Below are 22,065 nucleotides of genomic sequence, written 5' to 3' on the forward strand. Positions count from 1 at the left end.
GAGCCGGATACAGTCCCAGAACTGTCGCATCTAATGTATGCGGCAATTCTGGGCGGCTGCTGGCTGATATTGTTAGGCTGGGGGGCTCCCCATAACGTGGAGCTCCCCATCCAGAGAATACCAGCCTTCAGCCGTATGGCTTTATCTGGCTGGTATTGAAATTGGGGGGGGACCGCATGCCTTTTTTTTAATTATTTAATTATTTACACCGGCTGCTGTGATTGGGTGCAGTGAGACACCTGTCACTCAGCGTGGGGGCGTGTCTCACTGCAACCAATCATAGGCGCCGGTGGGCGGGGAAAGCAGGGAATACGAGATTGTTTAATGAGCGGCCGGCTTTTTCAAAATAGTAAAAGCCGCTGCAGCAGTGTGAATGCCGTGCAGCACCGCGCCGGAGATCGGTGAGTATGAGAGAGGGCTGCTAACTTCAGTCACTCAGGGGATTAGTGGTCACCGGTGAGTCCTTCACTGGTGACCGCTAATCAGGACGCGGCACAGACAGAGCCGCAGCATGACAATGAAGTCGGGTGAAGTTAACCAGAGTTCATTCTGATCGTGCGGCTCTGTCTGCTGTCATCTGCCATTCAGCTCTGCTACATGGCTGGCTGTGTCTGCTGTCAGCGGCCATGTAGCAGAGCTGAATGGCAGATGACATAGTAAAAAATACGCATTACACACGCATTACACACGCTAGTAAAATCATTAATTTATTCAGAAAAAGCATCGCATTTGCGTTGCACTCGGACCTAACGTGAACTAAAATCAGCAGAGTTTTTTTCAGCCCAGTCGGACCGATTTTACTCGCATAGAGGTGTTTCCAGCCTTAGGAACATCCCACTGCTACTTCTAGTGTTGTCCGATAGATAGGGGATTGCGGTCAGCTTAGTTTCCAATTACTCGTGATTTTTGTTTTTTCCTGATTAATGGGATTTTTTGTGCTCGTCCATAGCTACCGGTTCATAAATAATGCTCCATCGGGGACAACTCCATTCCCCACCGCCATAAACTGACCCAAGACGCAATCACAGGATACCTATGGGTTATGACAGCTAGGGGACAGCTGATACATAAAGTCACTGTCATGACAGTTCTTGTGAACACATGTTAAGTTCCAGCATTCACAAGAGAAGCATTTCTGCTATTATCAGAGGGATGCTAAAGCATTGCTCTGAACAGCAGTAGTGATTGGATAGTGCAGGCATACAGTTGGGGTTCTAGTAAAATAAAAAAAATAAAAAAAAAAAAAAGGTAAAAAAAGTTTAGAAATGTGAAATATATATGTATTACACTCACTATATCACAGTAGCACAGTGTTCAGAAATGCCCAGTCAAAATATAAAATAGATTGATACATGGTGTAGCAAAAATAAATAAATAAATAACATTCTAAAAAGGCAGAATTACATTTGGTCGCCGCAACATTGCATTAAAATGTAATAGCAGGCAATGAAAAGATTTAATCTGCCCAAAAATGATATAATTAAAAAAAAATGTATCTAAAATGAAAATTAAGGTGATTACAATGTATGTTTTTCAGCACATTTAGAGGGTCTAGCCTCTGGAAAGGTATGCTTTTTTTGCAAGTAATTTATATAGAAAAGAATTTTCTATTTTTCATGCATGTTTATATCGAAAATGTTTGTGTATATATATATGAAAAAGACATGGATCGCACATCCGAAAAATACATTGATCTAAAAGCCGCTGAACCTCGGTTCTTAGTTACCATTCTGATCAGACTGTATGAAGCCCACTGCCACGTCACGGCGAACCTCTAGAGTGGGTCCCTATCCTAAGCCTTTGTGGTGCGGCACTGTGCACCAACCACTGTCACGACGACACCACCACAGCAGCGGCCACTGCACAGCACCAACACACAGTGAGAGGAGCTGCGCACTCACCTCCCACTGGCTCCCATATGTGAACTGGGAGCAAAAAAGGCTGACCCCTCTTGCAGTCTCCTGCTAATTAAAAACACCTGTGCCAAATGGGGGGGGGGGGGGGGGGAGTGCAGATCCAAGCATTTGTTATATTAATATGTTCTATCCCCCTCCTTTTTTTGCTTGGATCTGCACTCCCCCCATTTGGCACAGGTGTTCACTTATGGGATCCAGTGGGAGGTGAGTGCGCAGCTCCTCTCACTGTGTGTTGGTGCTGTGCAGTGGCCGCTGTTGTGGTGGTGTCGTGACAGTGGGGCAGTGCGGCCTGGAGCCTTGGGGGCTTTGCCTTGCAACATGGGTGCTGTGAGGCACCGGGTCGCCTGCCCTGCTGGTGCTTTGTCACTGCAGCAGTGGTTAGTACACAGTGCCGCACCACAAAGGCTTAGGATAGGGACCCACTCTAGAGGTTCGCCGTGACGTGGCAGTGGGCTTCATACAGTCTGATCAGAATGGTAACTAAGAACCTCACGTTCTATTTAAATTTTTGCCTAGCGGCTTTTAGAGCAATGTATTCTTGGGATGGGCGATCCATGTCTTTTTCTCCATTTGTTTATATATATATATATATATATATATATATATATATATATATATATATATATATATATATATATATATATATATATATATATATATATATATATATATTTGCCTTATTCTGTCTGTCTGTCTGTCTGTCTGTCTGTCTGTCTGTCTGTCTGTCTGTCTGTCTGTCATGCTCCGAAATTGTGTCCTTACGGTGACACAAAGCTGATTGGCCGCTGGGCTCGCCATGGCCCCGCCCCCCCACACGGATTGGCCTCTCGCCCCGGCTCTCTGCAGGCCCCGCCCCCCTCACGCAATGCACGCTCGCTCTGGCCCAACTGACACGGAGCCGCGACTCCCAGGTGAGTACACACACACATCAGATCACACTCACTCTCACACTCACTCTCACACACACCTCACACATCACAACATGCTGGGATATCGCTTGCTTCTACACCGGCTGCGTCAGGATCCCGGCAGCGCCAGACATAACCTTGCGATGCTGGGATCTTGACGGAGGCCGTGAAAGCTGGTAACCATTATACACATCGGGTAACTAAGGTCCCTTAGTTACCCGATGTGTATCATAGTTACCAGTGTACACCGGCTCACACTCACTCTCACACACACCTCACACACACATCACATCGCATCCACACATCAAGGTCCTGCAGCGGCGGAAAATACAGACACATAACAGCACACACACATAACAGCACACACATACACACACACAAATCAGATCACACTCACTCTCACACACACATCACATCGCATCCACATACTCACAACATCCTGGGATATCGCTTGCTTCTCGGCGGCGGTACTGTGCTGTTAGCTTCCAGGACCTGCGGGAGGATCACATGGCCAGAAGCATGTGATACCTCCGGATGTTGTGAGTATAAGCGCGTATGTGCGATATCGTCAGTGTCTGTGTGTGTGAGTGGATGCGATCGGGTGTGTGTGAGTGGATGCGATCGGGTGTGTGTGAGTGGATGCGATCGGGTGTGTGTGAGTGGATGCGATCGGGTGTGTGTGAGTGGATGCGATCGGGTGTGTGTGAGTGGATGCGATCGGGTGTGTGTGAGTGGATGCGATCGGGTGTGTGTGAGTGGATGCGATCGGGTGTGTGTGAGTGGATGCGATCGGGTGTGTGAGTGTCGGCAGAGGAGCACGGCGTGCTGGAGGAGGCTGGGAGCAGAGAGGCTGATCATGGGGAAGGCTGGGAGGAGAGAGGCTGATGCTGGGGGAGGCTGGGAGGGGGAGGCTGATGCTGGTGGAGGCTGATGCTTGGGGAGGCTGATGCTGGGGGAGGCTGGAAGGAGAGAGGCTAATGCTGGTGGAGGCTAATGCTGGTGGAGGCTGATGCTTCGGGAGGCTGATGCTGGGGGAGACTGGGAGGGGAAGGCTAATGCTGAAGGAGGCTGGGAGGAAGGAGGCTGGGAGGAGAGAGGCTGATCCTGGGGAAGGCTGGGAACGGGAGGCTGATGCTGGGGGAGGCTGGAAGGAGAGAGGCTGATGCTGGTGGAGGCTGATGCTTGGGGAGGCTGATGCTGGGGGAGACTGGGAGCGGAAGGCTGATGCTGAGGGAGGCTGGGAGGGGGAGGCTGGGAGGAAGGAGGCTGGGAGGAGAGAGGCTGATCCTGGGGAAGGCTGGGAAGGGGAGGCTGATGCTGGGGGAGGCTGGAAGGAGAGAGGCTGATGCTGGTGGAGGCTGATGCATGGGGAGGCTGATGCTGGGGGAGACTGGGAGCGGAAGGCTGATGCTGAGGGAGGCTGGGAGGGGGAGGCTGGGAGGAAGGAGGCTGGGAGGAGAGAGGCTGATCCTGGGGAAGGCTGGGAAGGGGAGGCTGATGCTGAGGGAAGCTGGAAGGAGAGAGGCTGAGGCTGGGGGAGGCTGGAAGGAGAGAGGCTGAGGCTGGGAGGAGAGAGGCTGATGCTGGGGAAGGCTGATGCTGAGGGAGGCTGGGAGGGGAAAGCTGATGCTGGGGAAGGCTGGGAGGACGGAGGCTGGGAGGAGAGAGGCTGATCCTGGGGAAGGCTGGGAGAGGGAGGCTGATGCTGGAGGAGGCTGGAAGGAGAGAGGCTGATGCTGGCGGAGGCTGATGCTGGGGGAGGCTGGAAGGAGAGAGGCTGATGCTGGTGGAGGCTGATGCTTGGGGAGGCTGGGAGAGGGAGGCTGATGCTGAGGGAGGCTGGGAGAGGTAGGCTGAGAGAAGAGAGGCTGATGGACACACACACACACACACACACACACACACACACACACACACACGCGCGCACTGCACAACACACCACACACACACACACTGGGAACCACAAACAACTGCCCTACACAGACACCCACACACACAGACAACGCTGCACACACACAACACCCAACACACAAACACCGCGGCACACACAAATATACGCACATACCGCACAACACACACATTGCACAAAACATACCTCCCCCCAAAACACACCACACACACACACAACGCTACAGACACACAGCGCTCCACAAACAATGCAACACACGCAACACACATACAACACCGCTCTCACCGCCCGCCACACCCAGACAACACCCAGAACATGTACAGCGCCTACACAAACACTTGGTAACTACACACAACAACATCTCTCATATATATATATATATATATATATATATATATATATATATATATATATATATATATATATATATATATATATATATATATATATATATATATAACAAAAATCATACATGAACTACACAATACGTAAATTCTAGAATACCCGATGCGTAGAATCGGGCCACCTTCTAATATATATATATATATATATGTGTGTGCTAATTCTGTTATTTTAATACACAATGTTTTTTTGCTATGTCATGCAGTCAGAGGACCAGCCCGCTGATCTTTATTTTTATCAGGAGGCGGTCTTCTTATCATACCGTGCGTGCGCGTGTGTGTGTGTGTGTGTGTGTGTGTATGTATATATGTATATGTACAGTCAGGGCCAGAAATATTTGGACAGTGACACAAGTTTTGTTATTTTAGCTGTTTACAAAAACATGTTCAGAAATACAATTATATATGTAATATGGGCTGAAAGTGCACACTCCCAGCTGCAATATGAGTTTACACACATCCAAATCGGAGAAAGGGTTTAGGAATCATAGCTCTGTAATGCATAGCCTCCTCTTTTTCAAAGGACCAAAAGTAATTGGACAAGGGACTCTAAGGGCTGCAATTAACTCTGAAGGCGTCTCCCTCGTTAACCTGTAATCAATGAAGTAGTTAAAAGGTCTGGGGTTGATTACAGGTGTGTGGTTTTGCATTTGGAAGCTGTTGCTGTGACCAGACAACATGCGGTCTAAGGAACTCTCAATTGAGGTGAAGCAGAACATCCTGAGGCTGAAAAAAAAAAAGAAAAAATCCATCAGAGAGATAGCAGACATGCTTGGAGTAGCAAAATCAACAGTCGGGTACATTCTGAGAAAAAAGGAATTGACTGGTGAGCTTGGGAACTCAAAAAGGCCTGGGCGTCCACGGATGACAACAGTGGTGGATGATCGCCGCATACTTTCTTTGGTGAAGAAGAACCCGTTCACAACATCAACTGAAGTCCAGAACACTCTCAGTGAAGTAGGTGTATCTGTCTCTAAGTCAACAGTAAAGAGAAGACTCCATGAAAGTAAATACAAAGGGTTCACATCTAGATGCAAACCATTCATCAATTCCAAAAATAGACAGGCCAGAGTTAAATTTGCTGAACAACACCTCATGAAGCCAGCTCAGTTCTGGAAAAGTATTCTATGGACAGATGAGACAAAGATCAACCTGTACCAGAATGATGGGAAGAAAAAAGTTTGGAGAAGAAAGGGAACGGCACATGATCCAAGGCACACCACATCCTCTGTAAAACATGGTGGAGGCAACGTGATGGCATGGGCATGCATGGCTTTCAATGGCACTGGGTCACTTGTGTTTATTGATGACATAACAGCAGACAAGAGTAGCCGGATGAATTCTGAAGTGTACCGGGATATACTTTCAGCCCAGATTCAGCCAAATGCCGCAAAGTTGATCGGACGGCGCTTCATAGTACAGATGGACAATGACCCCAAGCATACAGCCAAAGCTACCCAGGAGTTCATGAGTGCAAAAAAGTGGAACATTCTGCAATGGCCAAGTCAATCACCAGATCTTAACCCAATTGAGCATGCATTTCACTTGCTCAAATCCAGACTTAAGACGGAAAGACCCACAAACAAGCAAGACCTGAAGGCTGTGGCTGTAAAGGCCTGGCAAAGCATTAAGAAGGAGGAAACCCAGCGTTTGGTGATGTCCATGGGTTCCAGACTTAAGGCAGTGATTGCCTCCAAAGGATTCGCAACAAAATATTGAAAATAAAAATATTTTGTTTGGGTTTGGTTTATTTGTCCAATTACTTTTGACCTCCTAAAATGTGGAGTGTTTGTAAAGAAATGTGTACAATTCCTACAATTTCTATCAGATATTTTTGTTCAAACCTTCAAATTAAACATTACAATGTGCACTTGAATTCTGTTGTAGAGGTTTCATTTCAAATCCAATATCCAATGTGGTGGCATGCAGAGCCCAACTTGCGAAAATTGTGTCACTGTCCAAATATTTCTGGACCTAACTGTATATATATATATATATATATATATATATATATATATATATATATATATATATATATATATATACACACACATACATATATACAGTGGTGTTCATAAGTCCTGCATAGGCATAAAGAAAGCTATATATTTCATACTTCTGCATCTCTACAGTGAAGCTGGTGGAACATATGTTTTTGTAATCCCTCATTGTATGCCATACTCATTTTTGAATGTCCCAAGTGTATAAATTGTTATAGTATGTGCATTTTTGATATTTTTTTTACAGCATAACCATACCTACACCAGTGCAGTGTGTAGAATGATGTACAGGTTTCTAAGTTCATTACCTTCCAATGCAAGTTCACACAGACTTAAATCTTACTTTTTAAGATTTATTATTTTTTATTTAATTCAGAGTCCTGAAAAGGGCCTTTTGAGTGCATCTTTAGCGTCTAATACTTTATTGGCCAGCCTTTGCTCTTGAGCACCAACTTGCATCTCTGTGGCATTGAGTGAACAAGCTTCTGCAGATGTTCACGAGTGATGAGGTGGTTCCAGGCCTGTATCAAAGCCTCAATCAACTCTCTCTTGGTCCTTGTTTTGTTTTTTTAAGATATCTCTATTGATACCTTGTGCCACAAATTTTCAATTGGATTGAGGTCCGGGGACTGGGCTGGCCAGTCAATAGTAGCCACCTTGTTAATTTTTTTTCCATTCCGTTACGGTCTTAGCTCTGTGGCAAGGAGCATCATCATCCTGGAAGATATAATCCCCTGAAAACAGGTGTTGAGCAGAAGGCAGCATTTTCTTATTAAGGATGTCTTATTAAGGATGTCTATGTATTTTTTTGCATTAACCATACCCTCTACAATATGAAGCCTTCCAATACCATTGGCTGCCATACAGCTCCAGACCATTACTGTCATCGGATGTTACACAGAGAAGCTCAAACACTCTGGCTTGTACTCTTCATGTGGAAACCTTCTCACATAAGACTTGCCATCATTTCCTAAAATGCAAATAGGGCTTTCATCACTAAATAGCACTTTTTCCCACTCCTCCTTCCTCCATTTTGAATATTTCAATGCCCACAGTTTTCGCCTTTGTCTTTGTATGGCTGTCATCAATGGCTTCTTTCGGGCCTTGCACCCTCTCAATCCTGCTTCCAAACATCTCTTCCTAACAGTTGATGTTGCTACCTCAATATTGCACTTTTCTTGCCATTCTCGCAGAAGCTGAGGAGATGTGAGATTTCCATTGGCAAGGGATGTTCTTATCAGTACTCTATGCTCCCTTTTAGTTGACTTTCTGGGCCGACCAGATCTGGGCCTGTCCTGGGTAATTCCAAGCTGCTTATGTTTCTGCAGAATTCTTACACCTGTCCTCTGATTACAGCCGACCTTACTTGTCATCTGGGGGCCAGTATAACCCACTTTCATGTAGCACCACAATTCGCACACGATCCTCCGCTGACAAAAATCTGAAGGCTCCCATCATAAAGCTCTACAGTATTGTTCACAAGATAGACCTACAGATAAAACAAGCAAACTAAAGCTGGGTTTACACACTGCAACATCTCAAACGACATCGCTGTAACGTCACCGGTTTTGTGACGCAATAGCGATGTTGTTTGCGATGTTGCAGTGTGTGAATCACATCAGCAACCTGGCCCCTGCTGTGAAGTTGCTGATCGCTACAAATCGTTCAGGACCATTCCTAGGTCCTTTGTTTCCCGCTGTGCAGCATGCATCGCTACAAAGTTTCAGTGTGTGAAGACTTTGCAGCGACTTTGTTAGCAACTTCCCTTTCAAAAGGCTGCTTATCAACGTCCCCAACAACCAGCTAGGTCGCTCTGCAGGTCCGGATCTCTGTTGCGTTGTTGGCCAGGTTTGCCTGTTTGACAGCTCAACAGCGACTCACCAGAGACTTAGGGAGGTCGCTGTTATGTCACAAAACCGGTGACGTAACAGCGATGTCCTTTGCGATGTTGCAGCGTGTAAACCCAGCTTAAGCAGCAGATGTGATGCAATGTAATGGAATGTGATTGGCTGCCATATCCAGGTTATGATTGGTCACAAGAACCTCATCTGTGATTGGCTAATTTTGGATCTGAAGCTGTACAATATTTAGTTGTGCTTTCAATTCCCATATTGTTGCAATAATTTCAGGCAAAACTGCCTCAAAAGCTACAAATATTACAAGGAGAGAATGCAAAATTGTTTTCTGAACAAAACCATATATAATATGTCATGTTCGCATCGAAGATATTCGACAGAAAACGTTTAAAACTTGAAAAATCAATTTATCCTATGCAGGACTTATGAACACCACTAACACACACACACACGTGTAATATATATATATATATATATATATATACACATACATACATACATACATACATACACACACACACCCACCCCTTCTGTTTGGATCTATACCATGCTTTTTGTTGATGTACTGGTCCTGAGGAAGAGGTCTTTGACCTCGAAACGCGTAGACCGATGAAATAAAAAGAAAGTTATCCTTCATCAACCACTCTACAGTTTCATATTGGCTGATGTGCGGCGTTAACCCCTTCCACACTTCTCTTTGAACGCATAATTTAAAAAAAAGTCAGCTCAGGACGCATAAAATAAGCAGTCACTGAGCTCCAGATCCCAAAAAATGAGAATATTAGGAGTATCGGCTTGTGGTGACAAAAGCAATTTTTTTTTTCCTCAATTTCACCGCATTTGGAATTATTTCCCATTTTCCAGTATAACATGAGGCAGAATGAATAATGGCATTCAAAAGAACAAGTCTCCCAGTAAAAAACAAGCCCTCGCACGGCAATGTTGTCGGAAAAATTTAAAAAAAAAATTATGGCTTGTGGAAGAAGGCAAGGAAAATACCAAAAAACAAGGTTCTGTATCTCCTGAGAGGAAAACCGCTGCATATTTTCAGTGCAAGTTTTGTGACAAAACTGCACTCAAAATCACTGTGTACATAGCGTGCACCTGTAGCCCAAGACTGTTTTTTGGTGCAGTTTTGTTGTTAGAAAGTTCTGACTTTTGACTTCCCAGTAAAGCCTATGAGAATTCAGATTTGCTGTGCGCATGTTGCATGGTTTTTTTTGTATGCAGTCTAATTGTCAAAAATTTCTGACAAACTGCAGCATGTCAGTTCTTTTTGCGTTTGGTCCCTGCGTTTCACACTAGTGATGAAAGGACTCGCAGATCAATACCCCACCGACCCTGAGTCGGTATCTGGCAGGATGCCAGTCCCCATATAATATGGGGACCAGAACCCGGAGCAAAGGGGTAAGAGCAAGTGCTTCATATTTACCGAGGCACTGGCACGGCTATATGCTCCCGCAGCCTCTCATTCACTTCCCAGGCCTCTCATTACCTTCACTGGATATACACCGCTGTCCCTGCCCACCAGCATCTGTGATTGGTTGCAGTCAGACACACCCCCACACTGAGTGACAGCCTGTCTGACACTTCCAATCACAGGCATGTATCATACAGGAAAAATAAATTTTAAAAAATTTGTCGTAGGGTCCCCCCCCATATTATGATACCCAGCACAGATAAAGCCACAGCTAAAGGCTGTAGCCCCCAGCTGTGCATTTATCTTGGTTGTGTATTAAAATAGGAAGAACCGCATGCAGCACTTTATTTCTTTAAATAATTAAAAAAAAAAATGTAAACGATGTGCAGTTCCTTCCACCCACCTCAATATTGATATCCAGCTAAGATAAAGCCAGACAGCTTTATTCTCAGGTTGGGGAGACCCATGGTTAGTGGCAGCCCCCCAGGATTGTCGCATCCATTAGATGTGACAGACACGGCACTTTACGCCGCTCTTCCCGATTGCCCTGATGCGTTGGCAATTGGCGTAATATGGGGCTAATGTCAGCTCACAGTAGACCCTAAGCCCTAGATTAGTAATGGGAGGAGTCTGAGATCCCCCTCTCCCCCATTCACTAATCTATAAGTGAAACGAAAAACGTTAACACCCAAAATATTCTTTATTTGAAATAAAATACAAAAACCCCTCTTTCACCACTTTATTAACCCCCAAAACACCAAGGTCCAACATAATCTGCAGAAGGTCCCACGGCTAGTCCACCACTGCTAAATCTGAATTCACACCAAGCGCCATAGAACATGAACGCCTGCTGTAAGGTTCAGGCAGAGTGAGTGATCCACGCAAGGAGCTGTGACCTCACACAGGTTAGTCATGGCCACAGCTGGAGGTTCCCATGGTCCTCCACCTGCGACTGCAGGTAACATGACCTCAGGTGACTTCAGTGACCTCAACTGAGGTCCCCTGAGGTCAGGTTACCTGCGGTCGCAGGTCAAGAACTGTGGGAACATTCAGCTGTGGTCACAACTAACCTGAGCGACGTCACCGCTGATCGCTGCTCAGTCTCTGCCTGAATTTACAGCATGCAGTCATGTACCACGATCGTGCGCTGTGATTCAGATGTAGCAGACCTGAAATCGTCGTGGGACCTTGTGTGGATTACATCTGACCTGCATAGGTGCTTTGCAGGTTAATAAAGTGGTAACAGGGTGTTTTTTTGTCTTTTATTCCAAATAAAGGAATTTTTTGGTATTTGTGTTTTTCTTTTCACTTACAGATTAGTAATGGGGTGGGGTGGGGTGGGGGTCTCAGACCGGTCTGCTCGAAACTATTTGTCAAAGAAAAAAAAACAAAAAAAAACAACACCTGTCAGATTTGACAGAAACACACCCAATACACACTAGTGCAGTTTTGATGTCTCAATGGTGCAGGGTTTTTTGTGACAACAGACAAGTAGTGACCTGCAGAATATCACACTACTGTGGGATGGGGAGGCATATTCAGTGAAGCCTTTGTGCGTGCAAATAAGCCACTAAATGCTGCATTTGTTCAAGGAAAAAAATAAGTGACATGAAAATCCGCACAGTGTAGAAGGTGAGGAGAGCGTAATGTGTACACAGCCTTACCCTCTGGATGCAGCGATCTGTTGCGCTTGTAAGCGCGTTTTCACAAGGTCTAGAGGCTGGAAGAGAAGCGTGGAGCAGGTCCCGCTCAGTGAGCCGCACACGAACGCCTTCACCACCGGGTGCATGTACGTCAAAGGCGTGACCCGGTTCCCAGACACCAGTGGCTCCGTCATCACCGCGGCTCCACATCTCCTGCACATGCTCGTCATTACCGCCTGCCTCACACCGGCCATGGCACTCAGCTGTTCCTGGTAGGCATGATGACGTGCAGCCACGTGATGTAAGAAGTGGGCGCGACTTTACCGACCATTTCCTTCCGATTCGGTGCAGGCTGTAGGAGAGACGGCGTCTGCTGCGATGGCTTCTCTAGGGCGTCCTTTACACACACTGCGCAATATTTTACGAGAGTTGCGGCTGATTTATGCTGTGGATTGTTATAGGAAGATAACCGCATGCGGCTTTATTGTAGAGCAGTTCAGGAGGAATCAGGTAATTCTCTTTACGGCACTGACCTAGAGAGGGTTTCTAGAGGGGACTTCCAGGGTCATGTAAGCTGTATGCGCTGTGAGGACTACACTGTATCTCCGTGCCAGTGATCTGCGCCCAGGACACAGCCTGTCCAACGCGTCCTCCCCTGCGGAGCTGCGAGTGGTGTCCACAGCGGCCCGTGCCCATAATCAGGGTGCTGCAGACTCCGTGGCGTACCAATTGCTTTTGCCACCCAGGGCAGTCCTCAAATTTGCCGCCTTCCTCCGTTGGCCGCCGATAAGGGTACGTTCACACGTGCGTTAGTCGCAATCCGCCACTTTGGAAACCAGCACAATCCGTTAACTGCATGCGCTGTTTCCCATAGACTTGTATGGACGACGGATTGAGATTAATGTGTCTGCGTTGCATCCGCCGCGTGACAGATCAGTCGTGGAACGACTGACCATCGGGCGGCAGGAACGCAGCATGTAGCGTTTGTTGAGCGGTGGAATCCCTTTTTTTTTTTTTTCACTGCGCATGCTTAGCTCTTATGTTTAATAATTGAAATCAATGTTTCTCTCAGCAACCAAACGATCAGCTGATTGACCGGCGGCCGGAGCGATCAGCTGATCGTTCATAATAGCCTGCCTCCGGTAACACACAGTAAAAAAAAAAAAAAAAACGGATCGTTGTTTTGCAGCATTTTTGCAGTCTGTCAGTCTCTCTGTCTCTGTCTCTCTCTGTTGTTCGGTCTCTCCCTCTCACCCCCTCTCTCATACTCACCGATCACAGGTGCGGCGCTGCACGGCTGTCATAACGCTCCGGTGGCTTTTCCTCTTTTGAAAATACCAGCCGCTCATTATTCCATCTCGTATTCCCTGCTTTCCCCACCCACCGGCGCCTATGATTGGTTGCAGTCAGACACGCCCCCACGCTGAGTGACAGCTGTCTCACTGCAACCAATCACAGCCGCCGATGGGCGGGCCTATATCATGCAGTACAATAAATAATTTAAAAAAAACGGCGTGCGGTCCCCCTTCAATTTGGATACCAGCCAAGATAAAGCCACACAGCTGAAGGCAGGTATTCTCAGGATGGGCAGCCCCATGTTATGAGGCACCCCCCAGCCTAAAAATATCAGCCAGCAGCCGCTTGGAATTGCCGTATCCATTAGATGCGACAGTCCCAGGACTCTACCCGGCTCATCCCGAATTGCCCTGGTGCGGTGACAATCTGTGTAATAAGGAGTTAATGGCAGCCCATAGCTGCCACTAAGTTCTAGGTTAATCATATCAGGCGTCTGAGACACCCCCATGATTAATCTGTAGTGAAAGTAAATAAACACAAACAACGAAAAATCCTGTATTTGAAATGAGAAAAAAAAACTCTTTCACCACTTTATTAACCCCCAAATACCCCTCCAAGTCCGGCGTCATCCACACGAGGTCCCACGATGCTTTCATCTCTGCTACATCGGAAGCTGACAGGAGCAGCAGTAGAACACCGCCACTCCTGTGAGCTCCACGCAGAAACTGAAGTGAATCGCGCTGTTAGCGGGGACGTCACTGAGGTAGTGCCGGTGTGTGCGGTGATGATCAGGGCGGTAGTGCCTGGGTGTGTGCGGTGATGATGGGGGTGTTATTTTTTACCCCAAAAATGCCACCCCCTGACACGTGCCTCCTGTGGCGGACCACAACCACCGCCCCCCTTTGCTACGCCACTGTGAAGACTCATTACTCTCCTTGCAGAGAATGCGCTCTGCTCCGCGGCATATATTTAGATGGTGTAGCTCAGGAAACCGCACTGCTTATCAGTTTAGGAAATATGTGCACGCTGCAGTTTTAACTGCACCTTGTCACCTAGAACCTGGAAATTTAAAAAGAAAAAAGAAAAAAAAGCGCTTGTAATGATGCGTTTTTACCGTTTTACTGTTAGACTATGTGCACACGCTGCGTTTTTGTGTTTTTAAGGCCCGTTTCACACGTCAGTGAAAAACACTGACGTTCTTCACTGATGTGTAAAACACGCACATGTCCCTCCGTGTTCCATGATTCACGGCACACGTGGGTTGTCCATGTGCAATCCGTGATTGCATATGGACATTACTCACCTGCCTTCACTACTGCTGTACGTGGTGCTGAACTCTTCGGCTCTGCAGCGTCCGCCCACCGCTCTCTGCAGCTACTTCCGGGTCAGCTGTTCCTGCTTTCATGAATATTCATGAGCAAGGCAGGAGCTGCCGAGAGCGGAGTCTGCAGAGCGAATCGCAGGCAAGGTAAGTTGAAAATATTTAATATGTCTGTGACTTTCTGGTACGTGTTTCACGGATCACACACGGATCACACCATAGTGTGGTCCGTGGGTCATCAGTGATGCCAGAAAAAAAAACTGACTTGTCTCCGTGCAGAAACATGGCCACGGGTGTATGCTGCACGGAGACACGTTCAGTGAAAAATCACTGATGTGTGAGCAGACCCATTGATTATAATGGGTCTGCGTATGTCAGTTATTCTGGTACGTATATAAAAAAAAAGCACATATGTACCAGAATTACTGACGTGTGAAAGGGGCCTAAAGGAGAAACAAAATAGGATAATTGATAGCTAGAATAGATATATGTATATATAAAAAAAAACATAGAAATAATAGAATAGTTAGAACGATAGCTAGCTTGGCCAGCTGTTTTTTATTTTATTTTTTTTTGGGGGGGGTGTAAAAAAATGTTTTTCATATCCAGCACAGAAACAGGCAGCAGCTGCAGGCTGTAACCATCAACTGTCTGCTGTACCTTGGCTGAGTATGAAAAATGGAGGTGATACCACTTTTATTTTTTTTTTTTTTATATTTAAAAAAAATGACATGGGGTCACCCCATTTTTCTAAAATCAGCTAAGGCATAGCAGACAACTGGGGGCTGATAGCCCACAGCTACCACTAAGTCCTAGATTAGTTATGGCAGGCATCTATGAGCCCCCCCCCATCACTAATCTGTAAGTGAAAGTAAATAAACACAAACCCTCCAAAAATTCTTTATTTGGAATAAAATACGAAAAGCCTTTTCTTTCACCACTTTATTAACCCCCAAACACTCCTGAGGGTCTGAAGTTATCCACACAAGGTCCCATGCCGACTCAGCTCTGCTACATCCCTGTTCTGTCACAGCGAGCGCCATAGAGCATGACTGCCCGCTGTCAGTGCAGACAGAGTCGCATGATCAGAATGAACTCGGGTGAACCCCTGATGTCACAGCTTCAGGCCCTGCAGTACAGCATGTGTCACAGCAGTGATGTCCCGGGCTCACCACTGTGAGATTCAGGCAGTGACTGAAGTGAGCCCTGCAATCAGCGGTGATGTCATTCAGGTGAGTCCTCCACCTGCGGCTCACTTTGGTCGTGGTCTGATTTGCGGTCACAGGTGGAGGACTCCAGCTTTGAACACAAATCACCCGAGTGACGTCACCACTGACTGCATGGCTCACTTCAGTTGCTGCGTGGAGCTCACAACAAGAAGTCATGTTTTATGGCGCTCGCTGTGAGTGTCAGATGTAGCAGTGCTGGAAGAGTCGTGGGACCTCTTGTGGACCTGTAGGGGTGTTATTGGGGTTAATAAAATGGTGAAAGAGGGTGGCTTTTTTGTCTTTTATTTCAAATAAAGGATTTTTGGGGTGTTCTGTTTATTTACTTTCACTTGCAGATTAGTGATGGGTGGTTTCTCACAGACGCCTGCCATGACCAATCTAGGACTTAGTGGCAGCTATGGGCTGCCATTAACTCCTTACTACCCCGATTGCCACCGCACCAGGGCAATCGGGAAGAGCTGACTGCAGCCAATCACAGACGCCGGTGATGGCAGTGAATATGTATGAGCCTAATGAGCGGTCCCGAAAGAGGCCGCGGGAGCAGTGTAACAGCCGTGCTGGTGAACGGTGAGTATGATGTGCTTGGAGACAGAGAATTAATTTATCTTGGAACAACGTGGGTGTTTTGTATGACAAAAACACAAGTAAAACGTACAAATTTGGTAGCATGCAGTTATCCTTGCGATTTTCGGAGACCCGCTGCTTACAAAACTGTGTGAACACTGCTCATGGACACGCAGCTATTGGCTATCCAAAAATATATTTGTAAGTTTTCAGAGCACAAAGGCCTCTTGGGCTGGTTTACAAATAAATTACTAAGACAAGAGCACAACACTTATGAGATAATATAACAGGAAATTTGTGCATGGGAAAGATGCCAAGCTTATAAAATGAAGCTTTTTGTTACCAATGGAGAGGAGATGTTAAATTGAGTGCTATTGCCAAAGACCTGAACATCCTTATCAGCATGAATTCACAGATTTTTCTCTTGCTATGGTACTTAAAATGATCTTTCAGTATTAACCCCTTCACGACCAATGACTTACTGGTACATCATTGATCTTGTGGTAATCACCGCCAGCTGCTGCGGTGAGCCGGCGGTGTTGCCTGCATATGTCTGCGGATTTGAACAACAGACATGTAGGGCTAAGTTTAGTTTCACACACCCTTATTTTTACCGGATTTGCGTATCCGGCGCACTCCAGTACAGTGTACACAGTACAATGGCAGCGAGACAAGCTCCGGTCACATGCTGTCATGTGACCAGAGCATGTGACCCGGAAGTTGCCGCGCTGCCATTGTACTGTATCACACTGTACTGGAGTGTGCCATAACCGCGAATCCGGCGAAAAGACGGATGTGTGAAACTAGCCTAACAGGCACGGGTGGATCTGTAATCAAAATGTAATAGCACGATTTAAATGACTACACCAGGGGATTGGGCTGTTTCCCCTCCGCCATAGGAGGCCCCGTGATGTGATCACGTTGAGTCGATGGTTGACATGGTAGCTTGGGGTCATGTGATGACTTTTTTGCAATTTCACTGTACTTGGAATTGTTTTCCCTTTGTCCAGTACACTATATTGTAAAACTAATGGTTTCATTCAAAAGTACAATTTGTCCCACAAAAAATAAGCCTTCATAAGGCAAGATTGACTGAAAAATAAAAAAAGTTACAGCTCTCGGAAGAAGGGGAGCAAAAAACGTAAACAGAAAATCGCCTGCGGGTAAAAAGGATAAATGGGTACTCGGGAGATGTTTTTTCAGCTAGCACCTATGCACACTTGTTGGATGTGCAGATCATTTTTTTAATATTTGCAGTTCTTCTCTCCTACCAAAGAGCCCTCTAACCTAAGGAATAGAGATAAGCGAATTTGAGGTTCAGTTTTCAAACCAAACTGCAACTTGAAAAAACAGAGCTTGGGTTTGGAGTTCGGATGCTTTTACGTGCGAACTTAACTTGCGCGAGCAACACTGTGCTCAGGTACGCACGGCGCTCAGCCGTCTGCGAGCTGCATGCAGTGTTTGAATGGCTCGCTCTGGGAATAACAACAGCATGATCGGATGTAGTGTGTAACACAAAAACATTTTTTTTAAAAAGCCCACCCTTCCCCAGACGTTGGTTGTATGTGGGCGGAGACTCAAACTGCCACTCTGTGACTCCAAACCTTCACTGGTCCTAACCTGGCCCAAGGAAGGTTCGGTTTGTTTGCTGCAAGGTTCGCTCATCCTTAGTAAGGAATCTCCTTGTCAAAATTGTCCTCTCATCACCATTAGTGAATGACACATCGATGCCTTCCACCCGCAAGTCCTCACACTCCACAGCACTGCCTCAAATGATTCTCCGCCGGCCAGAAACTATCAGTATCGCTGGATGTGTGAGTGTGTCCAGCAGAAGTTGGGGAGGACAGTGTGCAGTATACCTGCTGGGAGCAACGCAGATGCCTGGGGTCTGGTAAGTATGACTCTCCTGGGAAGGGGATCTGCATTTTTTGAGGGGCAAACTTTCCCCCAATCGTGTTTTCCCCTGAGAATAAACACTAGCGCTTTTTCCAGGGCAAAAAAAATATAAGACGTTTTTATTTTTGGGGAAACACTGTACTGTACTAAAAAAAAAAATGCAGGACTTGTATCCAAATCTTACCAACAAATACAATACTGTCCACATTCCCAACAAAAATCAGTACTATAACATGGATTTCTTTTCATGTACTTCCTCCAATGTACCATATATGATACAATGAATAAGGAGAAACGTAAGCTATTACTGCTTAAAAAGATAACTATTTTTCTTATGCGATGCACAATATAAAAGCTTACAGCATATAACAAACACCATAAATGGAAGCGGTAATGGGAATAAAAGGTAGACCAAAGGGTACAAGTGGTCATATCAAAGAGAAGCGCACAATACTTGAGATATTGTATAGATATATAATGTAACTACTGTCAGTATACCACAAAAGGACCAAGCGGTCACAAAACAGTACATAGGTATTTAGTATATAGATGCATAACAGTAAAAAAGACTAATACATTAAATGCCTATGCACAAAAGTAGGTCAAAATGTACATATATGTTTGCATCAAGATAAAGTGCACAGTGCTAATGAAATCAGCAATAAATTGTGTAGACTTATATTTTCGCCCAGCACACATCATCTAATCATCCTACAATGAGGAGGGAAGAGAATTTCAGATAAATGTGGGATAAGCAGCATACCCATCGTACGTTTCACAATATTCACAGGTAATTGTGCTTCATAAGGGGAGGTATCAGATGCCCTGTCTGTAGGGGTTTATAAATACTGTTCGTTCACCTACTGATTATGCCACAAGCCAGTGACCTCAATTGGTGCAGCATACAGACGCCCAGTCACTGCATGTCCCCCATCTGTGGCAATCACGCCCATAAGTGGGAGCAGGGACGTGTCACCATGGCCCCCGAGCATGAAAGGACTCTGATAAAATGCCACGAGGCAGGCGAGGACAGGTGCGCGGGGGGCATGTGCGCACAGCAACGTCACTGAAATCAGAGCTGCTGCGGATTTCATACAGGGCCCTCGGCAGACATCAGTAGAAGTAAACCTGTCACTGATTTTAGGCAAGAACCAGATTATATAGGCATCAAAAAAAATCATGAAGCATAGTAGATTCATATTGGGCGGCACAGTGGCTCAGTGGTTAGCACTGCAGTCTTGCAGCGCTGGGGTCCTCGGTTCAAATCCCACCAAGGACAAAATCTGCAAGGAGTTTGTACGCTCTCCCTGTGTTTGCATGGGTTTCCTCCTTGTACTCCGATTTTTTTTTTTTTTTTTTCCCCACACTCCAAAAACATACTCACAGGGAACCTAGATTGTGAGCCCCAATGTGGACAGTGTTGCTGTTGTATGTAAAGCGCTGTGGAATTAACAGCGCTATATAAATGAATAAATAATATTATTATACAGTCATATGAAAAAGTTTGGGCACCCCTATTAATGTTAACCTTTTTTCTTTATAACAATTTGGGGGTTTGCAACAGCTATTTCAGTTTCATATATCTAATAACTGATGGACTCAGTAATATTTCTGGATTGAAATGAGGTTTATTGTACTAACAGAAAATGTGCAATCCGCATTTAAACAAAATTTGACCGGTGCAAAAGTATGGGCACCCCAACATAAAAGTGACAATATTTTGTAGATCCTCTTTTTGCAAAAATAACAGCCTCTAGTCGCTTCCTGTAGCTTTAAAGCCCTGTGCGCACTGGAAAATGGAATTTTCTCAAGAAAATTCCGCAGGTATTAAAAGATTACCGCACACGGGGTAAAAAAACGCGTCAAACCGCACCCGAAAACCGCATGCGGTTTTACCGCGGTATTGCTGCGATTTTGCCGCGTGCGGGTTGGTATGTGCTTTATTGCATTCAATGCAATAAAGCACATTGGAAAAAAAAAAAAAGTCATTTCATTCTGAGATGGAGAAATAGACAGAAGAATAGATACAGAAAGATAGAAGGATAGATCGAGTCCCTGTGAGCAAACTCTGCATTTCTTACGGTCGGCAGTGAGTTCACATTACCGGCTGTGGAAAATGCCCGGGAGTCTCGCTGCGAGGCTGCATTCAGCCTGTGTCTGTGTCAGTCGCGGCTGGATGTAAGCATCGCAGGACGCCGGAGCTGTGGATTACGTCGGAGCTTTGTTTCAGGAGGGGTTAATAAAAGGGTGAACGAGGCTTATTTGTGTTTTATTTAAAATAAAGGATTTTTCTGTGTGTGTGTTTTTTCACTTTACTTACGGGTTGATCATGTCAGCTGTCTCATAGATGCTGCCATGATCAAGCCTGGAGTTAATGGCGGTGATCCGCCGCCATTAACTCCTTATTACCTGGATCGCCACTGCATCACGGCATCTAGAAGAGCTGGGGACACTCCAGTACTGCCGCATAATGCATGCGACAGTCCCGTGGCAGCTGCGGCTGATATTCTCGGCTGCGGGGGTGGGAGGGAGGCGGGGGACATTAACCCTGCCCCTCTCCCTCCCCAGCCTGAGAATACCGGGCCGCCGCTGTGTGCTTACCTCGGCTGGACGGTAAATATACAGCGGAGCCCATGTGGTTTTTTTTTTTTTTCTATATATTTCCGTTTGCTTTCTATGTGTGTTCTATGTGTCTGTGTGTGTCTGTGTTCTATGTCTGTGTGTGTGTTTACTCTGCTCCACTTCCTCTTCCTGTCATAATGACATCACTTCCCTGCAAAACCGCAGGCAAGCGATGTACATTACCTCAGGTAAACCGCGAAATACCGCAGGGAATAACGCGGGAAAACGCAGTGAACCGCACAGAATTTGCTGCCTGCGTTATTCCCTGCGGGATTTCACGATTACATTGGAGTCAATGGAGTGAAATCCCGCAGAGACGTGCGGAAAAGAATTGACATGCAATTGGTTTTGCTGTGGGAATCCCGCAGCAAAACATGCAGCTGTCAAAATCTGCCTAGTGCGCACATGATTTTTTTTTCCCATAGGTTTTGCTGGTGATTCACTGCAGAGATGTTATGAACATTTCCTGCAGCGAAACATGCAGCAAAACCGCAGGAAATCCGCGGCAAAATCCGGTAAGTGCGCACAGGGCCTTAATGAGTTCCTGGATCCTGGATGAAGGTATATTTAACCATTCCTGTTTACAAAACAATTCCAGTTCAGTTTGATGGTCGCCGAGCATGGACAGCACGCTTCAAATCATCCCACAGATGTTCAATGATATTCAGGTCTGGGGACTGGGATGGCCATTCCAGAACATTGTAATTGTTCCTCTGCATGAATGCCTGAGTAGATTTGGAGCGGTGTTTTGGATCATTGTCTTGCTGAAATATCCATCCCCTGCATAACTTCAACTTCGTCACTGATTCTTGCACGTTATTGTCAAGAATCTGCTGATACAGAGTTGAATCCATGCGACCCTCAACTTTAACAAGATTCCCGGTGCCGGCATTGGCCACACAGCCCCAAAGCATGATGGAACCTCCACCAAATTTTACTGTGGGTATTAAGTGCTTTTCTTGGAATGCCGTGGTTTTTTTGCCTCTATGCAGAACGCCTTTTTGTATGACCAAACAACTCAATCTTTGTTTCATCAGTCCACAGGACCTTCTTCCAAAATGTAACTGGCTTGTCCAAATGTGCT

At 45.9% G+C, this 22,065-nt stretch overlaps 2 protein-coding genes across 4 annotated transcripts in view; one reads left to right on the forward strand and one right to left on the reverse strand.

Annotated features, from left to right (window-relative positions):
• LOC142249288 (mitochondrial glycine transporter-like) overlaps positions 1-12,360 on the reverse strand; it is a 91,435-nt gene extending 79,075 nt beyond the window's left edge. The window contains exon 1 of the mRNA XM_075320917.1: positions 12,075-12,360. Coding sequence (XP_075177032.1) covers positions 12,075-12,307 — 233 coding nt within the window. The 5' untranslated portion in view covers positions 12,308-12,360. The remainder of the gene's footprint in view (positions 1-12,074) is intronic.
• RBFOX2 (RNA binding fox-1 homolog 2) overlaps positions 1-22,065 on the forward strand; it is an 846,394-nt gene that overhangs the window by 674,179 nt on the left and 150,150 nt on the right. The gene's annotated exons all lie outside the window — the stretch shown is intronic.

Source organism: Anomaloglossus baeobatrachus, chromosome 8 (genome assembly GCF_048569485.1).
Source record: "Anomaloglossus baeobatrachus isolate aAnoBae1 chromosome 8, aAnoBae1.hap1, whole genome shotgun sequence".
In the NCBI taxonomy this organism is placed as follows: domain Eukaryota; kingdom Metazoa; phylum Chordata; class Amphibia; order Anura; family Aromobatidae; genus Anomaloglossus; species Anomaloglossus baeobatrachus.